The 23,402-nt window shown below is 35.3% G+C and overlaps 1 protein-coding gene across 2 annotated transcripts in view; it reads right to left on the bottom strand.

The window, feature by feature from the left end:
- Nucleotides 1–407: 407 nt before the first annotated feature.
- LOC129249489 (G1/S-specific cyclin-E) overlaps nt 408–23,402 on the bottom strand; it is a 34,123-nt gene continuing 11,128 nt past the window's right edge. For both annotated transcript variants that reach the window (XM_054889339.1, XM_054889338.1), the window contains exons 2-6: nt 21,607–21,674; nt 16,799–17,348; nt 2,391–3,592; nt 2,094–2,319; nt 408–1,998 (exon numbers count right to left, since the gene is read on the bottom strand). In XM_054889339.1, coding sequence (XP_054745314.1) covers nt 1,723–1,998; nt 2,094–2,319; nt 2,391–3,592; nt 16,799–17,348; nt 21,607–21,638 — 2,286 coding nt within the window. In that variant the 5' untranslated portion in view covers nt 21,639–21,674 and the 3' untranslated portion in view covers nt 408–1,722. The remainder of the gene's footprint in view (nt 1,999–2,093; nt 2,320–2,390; nt 3,593–16,798; nt 17,349–21,606; nt 21,675–23,402) is intronic.

The raw sequence follows: 23,402 nt of genomic DNA, 5'->3' as shown, positions 1-23,402 counted from the left end.
CCCACCAAAAAAAAAATCAATCACAAAGATCCACTACACGAGTTTTGACATCCGTTGATCCAAAACATATTTATTTAAAAAAAGAGGCATTAATGTATATATTTTTCTATTTTTATGTATTTTTCTTTTTATTTTATTAACATTAAAATGCGAGAAGCGTATTCATGGATTCACTTAAATTATATGCTGTATTTTAATATTTAAAAATGTAAATTATTTTATAAAACAGCTCTAAATAAAAAAAAAAATATTTCAGTTTCTAATTTATCTTATGCTTTAAAGAAAAATAATAAAATATCAAGTCCATTAGTTAAATAAAGTGTTCTTCAACAATGATTAGAAAAATAATAATAAATGCATAAAGTGCATTGAATTAAGTGATTAGTTTTTGGATACGTTTGTTTGTATTTCTTTTTTTTTTGCTTAACTTAAAATTCTATTTATATCTAGATATGTATATATGTATAAGAGTTATAGCTTAGTAACTAGTTTAACTATTTTATATTTTCCTTTTCTATTTACATGCATTGATTTCATGCGAAAATCCTAAGAAACAATGTTTTTTTGCCTCTCCTAAAGTCATCATACGATTTGCATCCTCACGCCATAAATCTGATGCAGAAAGAACATTGAGAATATGCTATTAAATTCATTTTATTACCCAAGGCAAAGAGCACAAACTAATTGCTTACATTATTCTTGCGTAGGTAGAGTGAATGCAACAAATGTGTGTGTTTTTTTTAATATAAATGTTTTTTATTTGGAAATTTTGACGCTTTCACTATATAAATATTACCAATTCAGTTCCTTTTGAGGATTTTGTTTAAAAATAATTTAAGATCATTTTTTACATCATTCTGTGAATTTACAAAATAGGAACGCACGACTGCATAACACCAGCTACACAAGACGCATACATATGTATATAAGACTATGATCAATCAAAAATATTAGTTAAGAAAAAAGTAAAATCTTTCTCTCTGGAATGCTAATTTATATGTATTTACGATACGTATTAACTCGTCTTCCATAGCTGCCGTCGAATAGCACGCGTACCTTACAGTTGATATTTCATTTCACGATTGGTTTGTGAAAGGAAAGAGAATGAAAGTCCCTCGCTTATTTAAAACTATTTTAGTGTGTGAGTAACAAAAATATTCATAAGAAATGCGACTTGACCAGTTTTGAATATATTTATGTGAATTTGATTTGATGGTGAATATTGTTAGTGGTATTAGTTATTTGGATTAAGCAATAAAAATGATGGAATTGCAAAAAAAGACCATTGGCAATTTTTCTTTCACGTTTTGTTTGTTGTTCTAATGTGGTCTTGCGGAGAAAATGCTAAGCACCATAAAAGTATGATACGATTTACATTTGAGACAGCATCATACTTTAAAAACACTTAAAAAACACGGTACAATCAACCATTTACTCTAAAACACATCTCAACTCTTTTTAAAAATAACGGGTTTACTAATTACCTTAACTATGATTAATTATCTACATCTTACTTAAATGTCTAAAATGTATTCATAAAAACATTAGTATTTCCTTTTCATATTGAACTACATTAATGGCTACTACTTAAATATTTTCATTTTGCTAAACGTGAAAAGGTGTAATGATTTTGTTAGCAATATGCGTTAATATTTTTAATAATTTACTTGATTAGAATCTACTATATAAATATTAGGATTTACTAAGTATTTTGCTTGAGGTTTACGTGAGCGCAGGTTTTTCTGCGCCTATTTTCACTTCATTTGCTGAGCTTTTAGGTTTGCCGACAGGATTTGTGCCTGTTACAGTTGCCATATTTTTTAACCGTTCAACGGAATTCGGATCATGATCCTCATCGACATCTGTTGCATCAACCGGTTTTCGACTAGACGCTGGCGGTGTCAACAAGCCCTCGGGGCATAGCAAACCTGTAGCTGGCGATGCTTCCGTGCAGATTTTATTTGCTAAGCTATGTTGCTGTAGTTGGGCAATGCGATCCTGGTATTAAAACAAATATATGGTATTACATTGCTTGCCATTCAATTATCGAGACCACAAAGTGCATTTTCATATGTGTCACCACAAATACTTACAAACATTCCCATTGATATTGTGTGCGTTTGTATAATGTGCGAATCATCTGTAATAATATTTGGGCAAATGTGGGCTAAACCGAATCGATTTGTGACCTGATCATTTTGCTCCATCAGTGCAAGGTATGTTGACTCTTCGCGCACCACTTGGAAAAAGGGTTGCATCCAGCGCGCACATGGGCCAATCGCTTCCCAATCGAGCCCAGAACAACGTAGTGCTATCTCTCTATATTCAAAACAAACAGTTTATATTAGTATATTAATATGAAATAGGAAGAATTTATTTTATGTTAGTACCTATTGAAGGTGTGACTCATGGCGGCCGCAGCTATGATTGAATAGCTATATTCGGCAATCCCCAAATCTAGCGAACACAAATCCAGCAACTGCGCAGTTTGCACAAATTCCATGCCCGAGAATTGTGGATAAATGAAGGCATCGTTGGTGTCCTCTTCACCCTCAGTTGATGCCGCTGATTTGGTTTTGCACGTAATACGTTTAAATGACGCAGGAGTTCTATTGTTAACGTTCAGCTGCATATAGACGCCAAGCCATCCCATGGGTGTAACGGGATTTATACTCCATTCCAGCGTTTGCAGTAATAGCACTTCATGCTGTAAGATATCTGATTCTTGGCACGCGCCGTCCGTCACATAGGCGAATTCACCAATTTTTGGCGGGTAAATTTCTTCTACTTTCGCTGCAACAAACAGACATGTTATGCCAATCAGCTGTAGATGTGTCTTCTGTATGTTTTTTTGCACGCTGAGATAGCGATCCAAGTAGTCAACTGCCAGGTAATAAGTTTCCCGTTGTAGTTTGTACACTTCGCACACCTCAATTAGCCAATCAAGCAAAATTGCACGCATACGCGGTTGCAAGCTGGGATGTCGTTCCAACATTGAACCTGACCGCAAGCAGGCTGCTTGTTGGTCCTTTTTGCACATCAGCTGCCAAACATCGTCGGCATTTGCCCAACTTAATGATGGCAAAGGGCACTGTCGGAGCTCTTCTGGTTCCGCACCAGGAGTCATACAGTTGAATTGCGTACCCGTATAGTCGTCCAACGTCTGGATTACCGTCACGTTACTTGGGTTCGCAACAATTTTATTTGCCATTTGAGTAATCTGTCCGGGGGTACGTTCGCCTACTTGGTTGATGGTATGCATCTCGTATATGTGATGCGTTCCTTTAGAACTGTCTACGGAACAAATTGATGGCGATGTCGTTGCAGACACAACTTCATCATCTTCTTCCTCGACATCATCGTCATCTGGCCGTAGACTGTTCGGACTGTCGGGTATGCAATCTGCAGTCGCATCAAAGTCCGCTTCTGCAGGCAGGTAGTCGCAGGAACTGTGAGTGTCGATTTCGTGGACAAACATGTCGACAGGCGATGGATACATGGACGAAGCCATTGAACTGGCATCGCTTTTGTATGGTGAGGGAAGCGCTTGCTTGCGCTTAGCCGATGGTGGTTCAGAGCCAAGATCGGGATCCTGAATAGAAAAAGTGATACACTTTAGTTTTTGATATAATATTTCTTACAGTTAATACAGTTAATTTATTATAATATAGTTAAGGCTAATTTAAATTAAAAATAAGTAGTTGATTTGCTACTTTATTTTATACACACTTTTTCATAGAAATTTTCTTTTTCAATATGCTGAGGTACAACATCTCATTTGCGCAGACAACTACGCTTATAGCGGGTATTGAATTTCTACATCAATAAATTTCTATTATTTACAACTTTTCTTTTACACAAATAACAAAAATCGCAATCGAAATTGATCTAGCAAAGTGGCAAAGCTTTGCTACCGAAATCCCTGAGTCGCTGAGTGGCTGAATGAGGCGGAGCTGCAGCGTTTGAAATATTAGCGAATCAGCATTCGTGCAACGGTCGCCTGAACTATGAAGTGATCGAGCGGTGCCTGGAGCAGACGAAATTGCACTCGGAGCAACACAACAAATGCTTTGGCGTTTTGCTGCAGTTCGTTGGTTACACATGCATGTGTGTATGTGTGGGTAGCATAGTGATCTTTGCCAGAGGTAGAACGAAGTTTGTAAGCTGTCTTTGATACGGACCAATTAACTACGAATTTCGGGTGGGTCTTAATTTATTGTGTCTAAGGATCGTTGACCAAAACAACACACAATTAAAAATTATATTTATGTTTTTTCCAAATCCATTATGGGGATAAAACCACGTGTCAATACAAAACATCCCAAATATTTTCATAATTCCCATTGAATACTTTTCACAGGTACAGATAAATGGCATTGTGTGTTGTATGTACCTGTATGTATCCGGCAACTCGAATTCAAAAAACCTAAGGTTAAGTGCTTGGCGCGATTTTAGTTCGCTAGTTTGCTAGTGGCTAGACAAAATATTCGCGGCTCATTTGTTCTTGCTGCGTTGTTGTTGCTTTTAAATGCGTAAGTGTTCTAATCGTTTGTTGTTGTTTTGTGTGCTTGTTTATATCCTATTTGCAATTTTACCCCTAAATTTTGTTGTTGTACTATTGCCATTATCTTGTGTGGATTCAGAGACGATGACAAGAGCTTGGCACTACCTGAATTACCTGCAGAACGAGGGTATATAAGGCCGAGGACAAAATTTAATTCTGACTTGCAGAACCAAGTACTAAACTACATATAATTTTCCGAAGGTTTGGGACAAGCTAAGTCCGAAACTAATCTCACAACATCCCGACCACGGCACTCGATATATTCCGGCATAAAAGTGCAAACGACATAATTCTCGGCTATATTTGAAGTTGTTTTTTTAAAGGTCTTGAAAGTATCTCAAAGTACATACAAAGTGGTGTCAGAAGATAAACAGTTGTACTTTGAGATAATGTTACGACATTAAAAAAAAACGTATTTAACCTCAAATATAGCTCAAAATAGTATTGATAAGTCTGCATTTTTTTATAAAAAGTTAAACTCAGACAAGAATTATTGTTTTTTTTTTTAACCAATACGAAAAGCATCAACACCTCAACGTTGAAATGCAGTTTTCCGAAAAGAAAAATATCAAATATCAATGACGACAGTCGCTTCTATGATACTTATACATTACCGAAACGGCCCGAATTTATACTCGACCAAAGCCTATCACTTCAGTAGCAGCCCCCCAACATTTATGGGGTATGTGTATGGCGTTAGCTTGGCTGATCCTGTAGATCGCACATAGATCCGAAATTGATCTGCACTGATACCAAGTGTTCGTATGGCGAGTGTAATAACTTTATATTTTGTCTTTAATACACAGTTGAGATAATTTAAGTAGGCTGCTAATTTTTTGAACTGCCACACTTTCTAATGTTGAAAATGATGCAGAACCTAAGCAGTTTATTCGTGTTTTGCTAAGTCCAGGGCAGTGGTAGAGTAGGTGTTCCAGAGTTCCTCCCGCATTGACTTCGTTACATATTGTGCATATATCGTTCTGCACTACCATCAGTTTGGCCGCGTACTACGGAGTGAGACAGTGTCCCGGCAGTATCCCCACTACAAATTAACACTCTTTTCTGGGAAGAGATAAAATTTAGTTTGTAGTCCTGACATTGTGCCTGCGTAGCATGATTTCGCGATCCTGCATGAGCTGGCACTTTCCATCTTGAATTCGCTTCTTGAATCATCTACGTTTATTCAGTCGTTGTTTGCAGAGAGATGGTTGAATACCGGCCGTGCTAGCTACAAGAAGATTTGCGCCTGCTATGGTTAATATATCCATTTTCTCATCTCTTTCAACTCCCTTGTATCCTGGATCTAATAGATGGTGGCTTATTTCCCAGTTCCTAGCTCAGCCATCCTGTTCCGTTTATGACGTTATAACAACAACAATATCATTAATGATTTTCAAATAAAATCAGCACCTTCCATTTCGGACTTAACAAAGTATGGATCAGAAGGCGCGAAAAAAATTCTGGCGAATAAAAATGATGTAATTTAATCCCATAGCTGAAGAGAGCTTGAAATTCAAAAGGAACACCCAGAATCATTCAGCAAGTTCAGATATGTATTTGAATTTGGAAAAAGATATTTTGTAAAATTTTGTATCATTAGGAGATAACTGATTTCTTTCGCATTGAGGTCATATTTAGACAGTCTTGTATGTATAGTATGTACACCTTTACGCTTACACCCTTTTATTGGGTATTTGCGTGAACCACTCCTCCTTTTCGTGGTGCACGCCTTGACATTTTCCCACAAATGGATCGACCTACGGTTTTATGCCGTTTTCGGTGGTTTTTTATGAGTTTTTTCACGGCAGAAAAACTGTCGGAGGTTTGCCATTGCGCGCCGGTGCGCTATTAGAAAACAACTTTTTTATAATTTGCTGTTTCGTGCCCGGCGTTTCCAACCCGTGCAATTCCGAATGGTAATCACGCACCAACCCATTCGGTTGCGGTCCAATCGGTTACCAGCCGAAACGACAGTCTTTAGAATATTTTATTTCAGAAGAAATTTTCAAACTTTTGAATTAACCCGAACAGATCACGAATAGTTTCGATTCCTATTGCATTTAAATCTTAACCTGCAGATATTAAAAAGAGATTAGTAGTATCGGAATTTAAATTGAAATAAAACAACGAAAATTCAAATTTATTAGGCAATCTTTTTATTTTTTTTTCGTAGAACCATGCATGCCCTTTAGTTTTTAAAGGTAATCCCTTTCAAATGTTGGCCGCAACTGCGCCGTAATTCAGTCATCCGTAAATACCAATTTTGAATGACGTGCTAGAGCTGGAGGACTTTTGTCGGTAGCTCGTGAATAACTTTACTAGTGTTGGCTTCCAATGCTTCAATCGGAGCTGGTGTATCCACAAAGCATTTAGACTTCACATATACCCCACAAATAAAAGTCCAAAGGTATGATTTCACACGATCTTGATGACCAATCCACTGGTCCGAGACAAGAGATAAATTGCTCACCGAAACAAGTACGCAGTAAATCCATTGCTCCACGGGCTGTATGGCAAGAAGCGCTGTGTTGTTGGAACCAAATGTTGTGGAAACCACGGGCTTCAATTTCCGACATCAAAAAGTCGTTTATCATGGCGAAATAGCTTTACCCATTCACTGTTACATTGGCGCCAGCCTCGTTTTTGAAGAAATATGGACCGATAATTCCTCCAGCCTATAGACCGCACCAAACGGTTATTTTCAACGTATGCAATGGATTTTCTTGAGTGGCTTCGGGTTGCTTGTCAGCCTAAATACGGCAATTTTACTTATTGACGTAGCTATTTAGTCAAAAATGGACCTCATCGCTGAGGCCATAAGTTGGACTGAGCGCGCGATGAACACTTTTCACAGAGCGTCGATTGTCGTAATACAATTGTACGATTTGTAAACGTTGTTGAGGCGTAAGTCTTTCCATGACGCCATGTCAATGAATATATTTAGCTTGACAGTAGTCACTCTATTGAAAAAAGTATAATATCTCCGACCCGATCACCCTTTACATAGCAAGTAACGCTCATAATTAACGCGCCGTCAATGAGTATGCATCCGAGGCGTTTTTAAGTGTGTACTGTTTGGCTATTTGGCGCCATGATGTCGAAAATTTTTTTTAGTTGCATTTAACTGAATACGCTTTTTTGATTTTTGTGCAACACAAATATTATTAACGTAATAAACAATATAAAAAATGCATTTAATTGAAGTGGTTTTTTATATATACATTTTTCCCCTCGGATGGGACGCACACAGTTCACTGATGGTGTGACAAAAAATATGGCTATGGTCGCCGGGTTGCAATTTGTAACCTACTCTATGTAGTTGGAGCAAGAACGACAGTTACCTTAGATCTCACCAATCACCAACCGCATTTCTTTAAAGAAAAATATATTTAACTTTTTTTTTAATGTATTTCCTATTTTTTTTTTACAGTGATAGCCTGGAAAACACTTTACGCATTGCGCAAAATCGCTTTTGTTGTACGCAACAAAATATCAGCATCACAATCTCAGTTTTGTTGTAAACAAATTTATTATTATTTATATAATAAATTTATATCTAGTTAAAGTAATTATATTCCACGACTTTTTTGAGATCTTTACCATTTCAACTACTTTTCTTTTTCGCTCGCACTTCATAATCGTATTAACTCCGTCTAAAATGAATCGCAGCGAATCTATGGCCAGTATGACAAATGTAAACTGCAGTAAAATCCTCAATTCAGCAGCAGCATTCAGAAATACAAGGGAGATTTTTGGCAGGCGCAAGTAATTAAATAGAGCTTCGCAGCCACACACGTAAATGTACAATTAAAAGTACATTCAATCTTCATTACAATTACATATATGTAATAGGCATTTGGTTTCCGTGACGGTTGAGGTTACACAAGCGCGAATGGACGATAAATGCACTTTTCCAATTCAATCTATTCTCAAAATATTTATGTACACAGCTTTGCTTTAAAATTATATCTTTGGTTTTGTTGTATCAATTATTTTCACTGGTTTGTACCGAATAGTTTCACATTGCTTTAAGGTCACCTGTTCGCCGCCTTTGGTATTGAAATAGATTTGTGTATTTTTCGAGTGCGAATTTAATTTGCAAACACGAACACAAATGCAATACAAAAAGGGGAAATGCGGAAACTTATTTTACCGGAGACCGTTCACAGGGTGTAGTATATGAAAATATGTTTATATGCGCACAACTTCCGTGCGCATTGACTATCTATGTTAAACTGATCGTGTGCAGCGATCGTTGACGATATCCTTTGTGCAACGAAGAAAGGCAGCTGCAACGAGGGTTGTTTGTTAGCAAACTGTAGTCGTTTATGTAGGGGTATGAGAAGGTTTAAAAAGGCATCAAAAGGATACACACTGAAGGTTTTGGCTTTCTCATTCCAACACACATACACACAACAGATAGCACACACGTACACACATATTCATAATTCAAAGTGAAGAAAATTGAGGATAGCATAGTGGACAAGAAAAACGTTACACGAATTCCAACGTTCGCCTTAAGATATTTTTTTGATGTTTTTGCTTATAGGTATATACACGCACATATGTGCGCATGTGTATGTCTGTACACAAAAATGCAGTAGGTAGTTCAATTAAACAAGGATCTTTCAGTCAACCCAAAACGGCTTCCTTCTTATTTGTGTTTGTGATGAGTGTGAATTATTTTTCATTTTGTTTGCAATCGTTAACTTTTTGTAGTCTCCGAACAAAATTCCGAGGTAAGCCAGTTATAGTCATAGTATGCTCGTAATCGCCGTACTTGCGATGCATTTCGAGTTTGTAGTGTTCTTGGAGAGTTGCGAGAAATGCTTAAGATAATGCAATTCTCTCAAATCTATCTAACCAAACAACATATATATGTATGTACATATGTTTGTATGTATGTGAATAGGTATTTTAGGTATGTACCAAAAACTGTTTAAATATAATATATTATATTACTCGTATGTGCAAGCGGTGATGTTGAAGCTGGCATTGATTTAAAGATTGTGTCAATCGATTTTATGCCACTAAAAATCAGCTCGTAAGTCAAGCAAACGGTAAACATGGCCTGCCATAAAAACCCCTTTAATGTTTTAGTATTTATTTTAATTTTCATGAAATTATATGGCCACGGTAAAAGTCTTAACAACTAAATGTATAAACATTACATGTAAAGGCTTTATAAAAAGCTCAAGAACCTCCATCAGACAAATTGTGAGACTGAAAATTTTACGCTTGCAAGGAAATTGCGACAGTTAATATTTATGAACGTTCAACACAAGACAAATCTGTGGACGGAGCAGTTACAATAATTTAAGACAAAAAACAGCAGCTGCATATGAATGACCTAATGTGATAAGGGTGTTTTATGCATAGAACCACACATACATAAGTTGTAGCATACATCTGCAAAAGCCCGCCTCACAATTTGCTCGCCTATAAAGAAAATCAAATAGTTGCACATTTTTGCATGTAAAGCAACTTAATATAAAGGAAACATAAACATAAAAACATTTATATCCTTCAATAGACGATAACAAAGAAAAATAAGTAATAGGTATGTCTCAACTAACGATTCCGAAACTCAACTCAAACTCAAAAATCAGAGCAAACACAATCATGACACATTTATTCCCACAAATTTATTGGTAATATATTATTTTTATTAGTAAAGTGAAAAAGAACTTTGAAAACTAACGTATCTTTATTCTCAACGATGACTGATACTGGCGGTGCGCATCTTACTGGCCTGAGTAAAGCGGCGCGTATTTCAATACCATTCAACCACCAAAACAGTGCCTTGGAGTTGACATTCTATTTCTATATTCTACCAATGAAAAATTCCTTTATATAAATGTGCATACGTATATATGTGTATGTGCATGTATGCCGTTAGCCTGAGAGCACCATAACTTTAAAAACGGCTTATTTATATTAATTTTTCAGAATTTTTACGGGGCCACTTTAAACGGCTGCAAGAAGAATACCTTACACTAGTAAAAAAACCCGTCCTATGACGAGAATAAACCATTTTGATAAACAAATTTACTATTTAGATATATAAAATAGATATAGTTCAGTTTTATTAGTTTAATTTATTAATTTTATTTGAGACTTCTAATTTAAAGCGGGGCAAATATTCATAGGATCGTGCAAAACTTGGTACACATATTATTCTTTATCCAAGATAGGTTGATATTTAAAATGGGCAAAGTCTGTCTACAACTCCGAACACCTCCCACCTCATAAAATAAAGCATAAAACATTCATCTGCTATAAATGCTGCAAAATTACTAAAACTTGTGACAAATGATGAACTCCAAAAAAAAAAACTAAAAAAAGGAATACGACACAAGTAAAATTTTGAAAAAAATGGTCGGTGCCATGCCCACTTATGGGCAAGCACGTGTATTTCGATAATAACTTAAATTGACCAGCTAACCATTTGAATTCGATTTGAATATTATTAAGATGAGGCGAAAACCAGACCAAAGTTCGGTCTTATATAAACTTCGGTTCAGACCGAATTCAGTCTCGATTACTCGTTATATTCTTTTCTTGAAAAAAGTCGATCTTTTCATATGGCAAACCTACGAAAATGCTACTCTGCGCCTTGCGAAAATGTTGTATATTTCATATGTAATAAGAAACAAGGAAAATTCAAATTTTATACAAATTGTAGTCGGGCGCCGTAGCCGAATGAATCGGGCGTGATTACCATTCGAAAGTCGCAGGTTTGAATCTCCGTTCATGAAACACTAAATGATAGAGAAAGTTTTTTCTAATATCGGCCTAAAAAGAAACCATCTGCCGTTCGGAGTCGGAAGGAAGGGAGGAGCTCGGCCAAACACTCTAATAGGGTATACAAATTATATATTAAATACAATAAAATTAACGATTTATTCATTTTTTTCAACAATTTTCGCACAACTTCTTTGAGAAGTTCATCACGTTTTTAGAGGGTAAAAAATGTGGCACTTTTGCCCGCTTCAACTGCAACATTTTGAAAGGTCAGGCGAAATTGCGACAGCCCAGGCGGAGAAAGGAATAAATGTAAAATTATTACGAGAAAATAAAACTTTATAAGACGCAGATATATGGCTGGAGGTTGTCCACTCTGCAGACTCTTGGGTTTACCAAAACTTTCGAAGTTCTTCTTAAGTACATATCGTTTAACATCTTTCTTCTCCATTGCTACTGTGGTTTCCTAAGCTTCACAAAACTACGTAAATATGAAGTCAATACCTTAACTTATGATTTATATTTAAAGAAATCGCACAATTCTTACGATGAGGGTATTGCAACACTCGCAGCTATGAACACAAAATATACGTATAAATCCTCAAAGGTTCTGTTAAACCGAGCGGCACGAAGGGTGGTATTTAATGCAAATAGCAGATGTTGACATTACACCAAAGAAAATGGTACGAGACACACGAAGAACAAGACAAAGGGAATTAAACAAAGAAAGAGAGATGAAAAAATGCATACATGCACACCATAAATATACCCGTCTTACAAACGTGGCATCAACATGGGCGAATGTGGGAAATCGAAAAGATTTGCAGTTGCACAAAAAATTACCATGCGCTGCTTCGGCTCTATACAGGAGTAAAGAATTACAATAACTTAAAGCAAAACTGGAAAAAGGTTAAATAATGTTTAAATAAATTCTTAAAGAACAATAAATTATGAGTTGTCTGACGCCACCCTCTGAAAGAAGAGAGGAAAACGAACATCAAGGAATACTGAGAAAAGCAAAGCACAAGAAAACTCCTTGACGAAGGTTGTGCATTCTATGCCACAATTCAAATAAAAGCCGGCATCTGCGCGTACTCACTATTAAAACACACATTCATGCACACGTACGTAGTCGCAATCGAGCAGTAGCGCATGCGTGAACACCTTGAGTGCAAAGAGGGGTTGTCAAACGTTACATGGAGACTTCGCGATCCTGCTGTTGCCGAACGCTCCCCAATGCATTGCTGTACACACAGTGAGGCGTATTACTATGATTGCCGAAGAAAAGTTAAGAAAAAATCGTTAAGTAGTGAATGCGTATGTATATGTACACTTATTTGTGTTTGTAAATACAAGGGCGTAGCTGGCCAATCATAGAGGGTGAAGTGGGTGAAATTTTTCTGAATATTCCATTTTTATTCCATTTACAGCGTTGTAAACATACAGAAAAACTAAATGATAACAAGTTTTTTCGAACTTTTTTTCAAACTCATCTAAATTATATGGACTGTGGGCACTCAGAGTACATAAGCCTTGAAAAAAAAAGAAAATGTATTTATAATAGTTATTATATTTAAAAATGATTTTATGACCAATTAGGCAAAACTCCGTCATGGTAGTTATCAACCGAGTTACTATTTTTATAATGCTGATTGAGCGTTCCACTGAGGCTGTGATGCATTGCACATCTTTTTTTATAGAATTGGAGTACTTATTTGTTAAAAATCTTTCCTTCCTTTAAAATCTAAAGAATATCTTTTCAATGCTTAAAGCTGAATAAAAATTCTAAAACGACCCATAAAGTCAGTGAAGTGATGAGCGTCGAACGATAGATGAGTAAGAACGAAAACCTTAATCGCGTTTTTCTCGAAATACGTTTTTTTCCGCGCTGTCGAATATAACTCAAAAAGTAATCAAGATATCAACTTAAAATTTTACAGGGATATTCTTTAACATATTGCCTTTGCATGTACCTCAAATTGTATATTAATTATTTGATTTTTTCTCTCACATTAAAATTTTAATTTTTTTTTCGTTAAAAGTAGGTAAATGCAAAGCGGAAAAACGCATTTTAATGAAAAAATTTTGTATGGTTGATTTCAGTTGATTACAAGAGGCTCTACATTCCACGGCGCGAATTAAAGAAGCCACGTTGAGCGGCTGTAGCACCGCCATTTTTTTATTTTTTTATTTAAAGAATTTTTTTGTATATTCATTTAAACATGAATATTAATATATAATTCATTGTAAGATAAGAATTATTATCAGTTTTTCGCAAAAAATTATTGAAGAACTCGTTGTCTGGAGGAGCTGCCCCCATTCAGTTTGTCCCTATGACCGACGTAAAGTTAGTTGATAAAAGGGTATGGCAGAAGAAAAAGGAATAATTTGTATGTAGATTTATTATTGTTTAATCAAATTTCTTATTGGTTTTATAAAAAAATCGTATTCTTTTTATTAATTAGAATATTTTATCGATTAGATTACTTACTCATGTCGCAGAATTTAATATAGATTATCAAACCTTTACCAATTGGAAATAAATGGCAAAGGTATTAATATTTTTTGATGGGATTTGGAAATTCAAAAATGTGTTGCGTTGCTCTTCCCCCTGGCTGCGCTCTTGTGTATACATATGTACACATGTATGTAGGTTTATGCTATGCGTACATTCCTTTGAATGTATGTTGCAACCTTTGCTTCTCCTCGTTATTTTTTGTGTTAAAGTCCGCGCGAGCGTTCACATGTTATTTTCACAGGATAATGTTATTGCTGAGATATGACTCTAATCAGCAATTACAAAGCACGTTATCTTTGGTCACAAAAAGGAACTAGCAAACTGAAGAGCTGTCGGTTGAAAATTCAGAGCAATTGAGGCGCAAACGATTAGTCTTGAAAAGTTATCATTGAAATAGAAACCAGTACTGCTAACGTACTGATGTATGTCCTCAAACCTATGTATGTGTATGTATATATATATATATATAGATATGTATATATATATATATATAGATATATATATATATATATATACACTTTATACACACCATTATATATATGTATGTGTAGGCACACACTTATAAACGATACACACATTTGGAGGGACCAACGGAACGGCATGTACTAACTGTGTGCATGCATCCATGCATATACATACATACACACATATATTCGTATAACGTTGTCTAATTAAATATTCATAGGAACGACATTTGGCCCGTTCACAGACATCTTGGCAAGATGGTTTACTTTAGGAAGTCAAAAATTACAGCTTTAAGGAAGTAATGCAAGCTATGCTATGCATGTTATGTTTGAATTTCAACGGCAAAAACCAAAATAGAAGTTACATTTCTAGTTAGTTGTTTATGTTTAGATCCTGCGGCGTTTATGAGCATAGGCACCAAGAAGAAAGCGAAAACAGAAATATTTAAAGGTTGGTTCGTCGGGCGACTTATTTTTAAAACGCATGCTATTTTGATACAGGCAGTTATTTCGCATTCAAACACGTGTAGCAGACTCAGCACATGTATGTACACTCATACAAATGTATCTCTCATGTACGAAATGGACCGCTTTACGGCTATGTTAATAAATTTGCCGCATCTGGTTACCGGAAAAATCGCATCTTATTTTTAAGAAGTCAATACATTTCCGGCCGGCTTGGTGACGCGAATTGGCCACCTCGAAGCAGCGATTCGGATCCGTTAGACTTTTGTCTGTTGTGAGTAAAATGATCGATTTTATCATTTTATTTGATGAGATAGAAAATCTAATTTTCACTTCATAAACATGCGAGAGGGGTTTACAATTTTACACCACAACCTTTAAAATTCTGCAGGAGATCAAATACTTTGGACGTATTTTATGAATATTAAACAACATTAAACAATTTCAATGGATATAAAATCAAGCCACATTGCAAATCTAGACCCGATGAATGCGGAAAGAATTTTGGTTTTGGTAAATTGCATACTTTATAGAATAAGTGGAAAAATTGATCAAAAAAGTATGCGTATTGACAGGTTTACAAATCTGTAGGAGCAAAAGAAATCGCGCGACTTTTTATTACAAATTGTAGTCTGCGGCGCTATTTTTTATAAAAAAAATTTATTTATTCATTTGCCTGTATATTGCCGATAAAATATTATTTTATAGTGAAAATTTGGAATAAAAAGTCGCGCTTCTTTCTGATTTTTTTTTTAAATAGGTATATTTATTTGCCTGTATATCTCTGATAAAAATGATGTAATTAAATATATCTCCATTCCAAATTTCACCGCCAATATATTGTAAATATGTAAATCTTGTGATATTAAGTAATTGACCCTCTAACACCTTATAAATGTACGATCGCTACATTTCAAAAGAGTGACAATACCAAGCATGATTCAGTTAACTATTCCTTCGTCATGCGAGCTTTGTATACATTCTTATTAACACATATATGTACATATATAATAAGTTAATGTTACTATTTACCGAGTTTTTGTAGGAAATATTGTTCAAAAATATTACCTTGTGTGAAGAGAAAGTGAAGTTTGGCCCTTAAGTGTAATAATTTTCGTGTATTTAGTGATTGAAAAGAGCAATGACATAAGTGTTTTTTATTACTGACTTTTGAACGGAGAAAAAAAATCATTTTGCTCCTTCAGATTTGTAATCCTGGGGTCAATACGCATCGATTGGTATCCCCCTTCACTTTTTTGATAAATTTTTCCACTTATTCTATAAAGCATATAATTACCTTGAATTTATCTAAATCTACAATAAGAAGAGTCTCTTGTATATTTGGTACAAATTTTATTCAAATATCTGAGAAAGAGGAAACCGGCTCGTCACATACATATGTATGTATCAGCACATATTGACAAATTGAGAAATGTAAAAATATTTGCGCTATCCTCTACACATTTCTGCCTGTGAGTAGGGTGTGCGAGCTCCTTTAGAGCCTTTGAGTATTCCTAGACAAATACAATGCCTTTCCAGTCAAGCTCACCAAAACACAACTCTCTATGATATAGCGAGTATTAAACGGGCGCATGAAAGGAATTCTTGTGACGAGACTTACGATTAACTCAAGTCTCTACTGTGGTAAAGATGAACTGGGCTGAAGGCTACGGAGACCCTTTTCTTCCCTCATGACTCTCCCAAGGCTAAGATTAGAAACGTTTACTTCTCACCTTTTCAACACTTCGCTGGATCTATTAACCGTTTGCGGAGTTTTCTCATCACCACTCAGCGTTTATCTAATTAACCTTAAATCGTTACACTTCCAAATTATTTTTTTGTTTTTCGCTTCTATATTTCTTTTACTTATTTCATAGCATCACAAGGTACGTCTAGCAAAATATGACTAAGTCCACCCATTTTGGGGCATTCACCTATACATACAATATTGAGTTCATTTTCACATAGCCACATTAAGTCAAGCGATAAAATTTCTTAAACATATTATAGTATGTATGTACATATGTATGATGATAAACTTACTACTTGTACTTCATTGATTGAATCTTGTCTTTTACGTTTCCTAGTAGCGTTTCGGCTATTAATTTTGGTGAGCAAATGCGAGGTATCGGTTGAAGTGGTGGGCATTGAAGACCATCCGCGTAATAAAACTGAATCTACGGATGATGACGATGGCGAAGTTGAAGAAGCACCAGCAGTTTCCACATTGAAGACTGAAGCACTCTTGGTTGTCAACACTGCAGTTTCTGACCCTGTCAGTGTAGAAGACGGTGGTGATTTTTGTGGCTGGCGCATATATTCCAGCGAGCTTGATGTTTTTGATGGCAGCAGCTTAGACGACGTTGCAGCAAACGGAGATATTGTGTCGCAAGTCCTAACAGTAGATTCAATATTGCTAACGCTTGCCGAGAGATTCCAGCGGTTTTGTATGTTGTACGGCTGTTGCCTTTGACTGCTTCTTGAGGTATTCTGCAATTTATAACTCTTATGATCGCTATTGCTTTTATGACAATTATTTTGGCAGTTATTATTATGACTTATGTCATTGTTGTTACTCCGGTCCTTCTCCATCCTGAAATTGGCAAAAGAAATGGAAAAAGAATCAGAAATTAGCTTGATATAAAGGGCTATTAAAGTACATATAGACGTATTTGTATTTTTGGCGGAAGTGCGGGAAAAACCGCTTAGAGAAATTCAAATGCGAAAACTCACACCGAACGTATAGTAGTTGCCTTTGATACTTACGCAAAGAATACAACTACACGCATAAATTAGAAAATGTGTCATTATTTTAACAATCAAAAAAAGTTTACCCTTCCAATCATGTCTCCTAATGAAGGCAAACTATGATCAGAGCTTGTGCTGAAATTAAGTAATTCACATAATTGCATTCGATATGAAATTTACATTTCTTTTGCATATTACACAGTCTAAACGAACCGTTAATAAGCATCTATACATACTTATACCTACATACATACATACGAATACATGTGCAACTAATGCAATGCAACCACTTTTTTCGATTTCCGTTGCTTTTCTTTTAGTTTTAAGAATATATGTATGTACATATCTGTCTTGCGTTTTTTGCCTTTCCTACCTGGCGCCACACCCAAAATCGAGTGTTTGAGATTGAGATTCTTTAAGGCTTTATAGCTGTTCTGAAGCGAATTAGAGTCGTCATGATTGCGCCAAACGACGCCCGAAAATGTATTGCAATTTATAGCATGATAAAAAAAAACAATACCAAGGATATGTAGCACGGTGCGTTGCAATTACAAATGCATGCATTATATGATATTTAACCCTTAACTCGCCTCAAGAATTATAGTAAATTATTTGCTCATTATGCCTATGAAAAACTGTACCAATTTCCTAATTGTTATTTTTTTTTTTTTTTTTGTTAAAAAAATTCCCAACATTCACTGAGCTAATCACTTAGGATTAAGACTGCATTTTCATTTTGTACCTAGGATTCCGATAACTGTGATTACAATCCGGAAAATTTTTAGCATTATGATGACTGTTATGAATGATTGCGAATACTCGTATAGTACGTTAATTGAAATTCTAAAAATTGAAGGTTTAAAATTGCCGCAATCGATTAAAATATTTTTTTTTTTATTTTTGTATATTGTATAAAATAATCGTAGCATTAAGCAAATCACACAAAAAAAAAAACAAAATGTATGAAATTAATACTACATATTATAAATGGAAAATAGCAAGAAAGCTCACTAAATAAATAAATAAATTTCAAAATAAAATTACATAATTGTAATTGAACAAACGAATCGTAATCGTATATTTAATTATTACAATTACACTAATAAGAAATATAATTGCGATCACTTGCGGAAGTTGAATACGCAACACTTCAGGGCAAATGTAGATTTTCTATTTTTTATATTAATATACCTTACAATTTCATGATCACATACGATTTGATATAAGCCAGTGTCAAAAAAAGTGTACACCACCACAGATTGACAATTTTTGACTATTCATCTATTTTTTAATTTCAATATTTTTTTTTTTTTTGTAATACTATAGCTTATACTACTACAAAAGCATACCTATAACGCAAACTTTCAAACTTTGTACAACATTTATAAAAATTCGGCGAATTTTCACCAAAATTTCAAGCTTTTTAATCAGAATTTCTGAAAAAATTTTGTATGGAAAAATATGAAGTTTTGTAGCCCATTGAATTTTTCAAATGGGCCAAAATGCGCGTTGATTTTTAAGAATTTTTTTTTTTTGTTTGTTAGTAAAACTCAGTTTCATCTAACTCAAAGGGATTAGGTCTTAATAATCTTCCATCGTTTATTATATCAAAATCAACTCAAAAATATTAAATCAAAAATCATGAATTTTCCGATATTTTGTTTTTAATCCCTTGCCGTGAAATTGAGATTAACGAAACTCGGGCCCAAGTGTTGCAAAGCCGAGCCGAAATGTAAATGCCTCTGATGTAGACACTGCACAATACTGCTGTTGTGGAAATATACTCTAATACCTTTCGAATTTATTATTTGAAATCGATTCATTACATTACAATCTATTCACGAGCCTGGCTCGTCATATTCATGCTTGGGCCAAAATTTTCATCACGAGTGGACTCGTTAAAGCACGGCAAGGGGTTAAAAATCGAACATTTCTTTATAAGTTTTAATAATTTTATCGCGCCGTTCTATCGAGTGAAATTGTACATCTGTCTACTCGACAAACAAAAGGAACTGACACTACTGACATTTAGGCGTTACTTTTGAAATACCATATAATGATATGCATTTCTCGCGAAATCCAAATTGTTGTGTTGGTATGATGTCATACTATTAAGGAAAGTATTTTATTTACATAGCATATAAATATATTTTCGAAAAGAGGCGAGGCAAGGCAGTAAGTTGATTGTTATACTTTATGATGACCGATTAGAAAAATAGCAATTAGCATCTTTTGAGTTATGCGGTCATATCCGATAGATCTAACATTTGCTTGTTATTTTTAATTTCGATCACTGTAATAGACATATTTAACTATTTTATTTTGCTGCGAAACATTTTTTATTCAACTTTTCAGGTCTTAATGTAAAAAAAAATTTCTGCCCGAGTTTACGAAATGAAATTAAAGACAATATGCGGATAATACCAAGTTTGGTGTGGTTTTCGCGATTTTTTTTAAGGAGCAAAGACTCATTAATGTTTCAACATTTTTGGGAATTAGGTTATAGCAAGAGTTGTATCGGATGTTTTTTTAAGAGCTTGAGAACTTAAAATGATAATATAAAAAAGGGAAATATTGTTTGAATGCATTCTGGTAGATAATTTCATGGCATTTATTTTTCGAATATGATTAATATCCGGCATATGTCCGACGCGGCTACGAGTTGCATGGTGGTCCATTCGATCAGTCCAATTTTTGACTACTTTTTCCAATAAAAGAGCCCAATCAGCAAAAATGCAACGCAACCGATGGTCATTTGGCTTCAATTCTTGTATGAGCTGTATTTCACAGGAGCGTAAACCAAGATCCTTACGTAAAATTTTCCACGTAGTCGAAGGACAGAGGTCAACAAGTTGAAAACGACGACGAATCGACATTTCGGCGTCTTCTTCAAAACTTCGCTCCATGAACTTCGCGAACAGATTCTTTTTTTTTTTAAGTAAATTTCCACAATTTGGAAGTGTTTTTCTGACCTTAAACTATACATGACGATTTGCCAAAACTTACTGAACAGAAATGTCAACACAGTTTGCATTCTCAACTGTCAAACCATAGTTATCAATATCAATAGTTCTCATGCAGCTAAAAAAACACCCAATACATGTTCCAAGCTTTGTGTAATTTTCTTACAGTCAAATAATCACATTTGAAACTAGTTTTTATGGCAAAGAGGCTAGAAACAAATTGCATATCACCACCAGCTGTCATGAAAACTTTCACTTCCACAGTCTGCATACACCACAAGGTGAAATTATATGATTCAAGATAATCTACCCCGATTGTTTTTCTATTCCACCAATTTTTTGCGTTAGTCATTACGATGTGGACACGAAATACTTTGCCTGTGGAGGCATACAGATACTGAGGTGTCAAGATCGTTGTTATGTCATACTGTAACAGCCGTTTACAAATTTTCTGCGTTCCATGTAATGCTGGTGATACTATGGGAATGCGATGAAAATGTAATTGCTGTTACATGAAAAGCTTAAACTTTTAGTATTGGCAACCCTTATACACACATACATTTTGATGCGTACATTCTTACAATATATATGTCAACAAATGACACAAATGCCAGTAATGCACAGGTATGTCATGGCGACGGATTGCAACAATTTGCTTGTTTGCAGGATGACTATGATGTTACCCTTGATTGCAAGTGGGCTTGACTCGTCATTGTCGCCCCCGGCGTGGCCGCTGACATTGCGGTACGGTCCTTGCGGTTTTTAAGTCTGCCGACTAGTGCACCCCTATACGAAGGTGGGTGACTATTGCTTTGAGCGTGCATACTTCCATCATTAGTTAATGTTTCAGGTCTTATAATGATCATCAAATTAATTGAAGGTAATTTCTAACACACCCTTCTTCTACCTTTTGGCTTAAAATAATATAACAACATCATTTGGTCATTTGGTAGAAGGGTTAGATTCATAAACGATCCTGCAGCTGAGTCCAGTGCGCATGTTGCTAAATTTAATAGCAGGTTACTATTTCAGCACGATTTCATGGCCTTGTTTTTGCACAATTTGTCAAAAGTATCTCAAAATATGTGGGAAAGAAAATGCATGTAATTGATTAGCAACATATAAATGAATGCAACTCACTTTTTGTAATAATTTGTAATGCTACGATTCATGTTTGAGCAAGGAAGAGATCGCCGATCGAGTGTAAACTGAAAAAAAGAAAGAGAAAGGTTTTGTATAAATACCAAATATGTGAGTATATGAGTATATTGACGAATGTCTTAAATTACTATATGTATATATATATGTATGTACAACCTATTTTTAGCAAACTCAAATGCTCAAAGCTGGATGCAAACACATACATACATACTAATGCACTCAAAAATAACAAACATGCAATTAAAATAACGGATATTCGGTTAAAATTCCTATTCCTCAGGAGTCATACTATAATGGAAGGTGTCAAAATGAGTACCTGGCTGACTTTCAATCGCCGGCACGCTATCCAAACAAAATGTACTGACTGCTCCGCTTACAAATTAATACCGGTAAATTAACTATTACATATATAAAATACTGAAAATTGTCATTAAATTGGCGACCATATGTCATATTTCTCTGATAACACAAAAGAGCACCACCTAGAAATCATTCACCATATGGAACAACGATCGGAAGTGGTTAACTATTAGTACAAGGTGGCACAAAACTAAATTCCAGTTTTGTTTTTGAATAATTTTTTTACTAAATGAAAAAACAAAATGAAATGTTGGGTTTGCATTTTTGAAAATTAATAGTTAAGACAGCAAAAAACCGGAAAGAAAAGTTGACAGAGTAAAAACAGTAATTTGATAAATGTTAAGACATTTGATAAATATTATAAACATATATATAATTGTCGCGTACATCCTTTTTGGTTGTTTGGCCGAGTTCCTCCTCCTATTTGTGGCGTGCGTCTTGATATTGTTCCACAAATGGGGGACCCTACTGTTTCAAGCCGACTCCGAACGGCAAATATTTTTTATGTGGTGCTTTTTCATGGCAGAAATACACTCGGAGGTTTGCCATTGTCTGTCGAGGGGCGACCACTATTAGAAAAACTTGTTCTATAATTTTGATGCTTCGTGCCCAAATCGGGGTGCGAACCCGGACACTATTAAATGGTAGTCACGAAATACTTATCAAACTATTTATTGTTCTTCATGAGCTGTGAATTGTCTCCATAGGCATTATATTGCCTGGCACAAGTATCAAGATACATACATATAAACTTTTGCCTAAAGGAGATGTGAGACAAAAATGAGGCAAGTTGTTTTCGGATTTAACCCGCTTTACTTTCATCGTTTTTGTTTTATAAATGGCAAATTAACGCTTCCTGTTAATAATCAAACGTGACGTAATGGCGAAGCACAATGCTCGATGCTCTTTTCGCATAGTGGAATCATAACAGGTGCTAATCAGTAATCATAAGATGCCTACGTAGATGTCCAGGAGACTAATACGTTATCTTCTTCTTCTTAATTGGCGCGATAACCGCTTACGCGATTTTGGCCAAGTTTAAGAAGGTGCGCCAGTCGCTTCTTTCTCTTGCTAACCAGCGCCAGTTGGAAACATCAAGTGAAGCTAGGTCCTTCTCCGCCTAATATTTTCAACGTAGAGAAGGCCTTCCTTCCTTCCTCTTTATTTTTTGCATCATGTCTATGTCGCTGTAAAACTCACAAAACTCATTGTTCCATCGCCTGCAATAATTGCCACCGCTAACGTGCAAACGTCCAAAACTCTTTCGCAGAATTTTTCTCTCAAATACTCCAACGGACTCCTCATGGGATGTTGCTATCGTTCAAACTTCTGCGCAATACGTTAGGGCGGGCATGATGAGAGTCTTGTAGAGTTTTAGTTTTGTTCGTCGAGAGACGACTTTACTCAAGTATCTA

Source organism: Anastrepha obliqua, chromosome 5 (assembly GCF_027943255.1).
Source record: "Anastrepha obliqua isolate idAnaObli1 chromosome 5, idAnaObli1_1.0, whole genome shotgun sequence".
NCBI lineage: Eukaryota > Metazoa > Arthropoda > Insecta > Diptera > Tephritidae > Anastrepha > Anastrepha obliqua.
The sequence above is the reverse complement of the archived record's forward strand: the minus strand, read 5'-3'. Positions and strand labels throughout refer to the sequence as shown.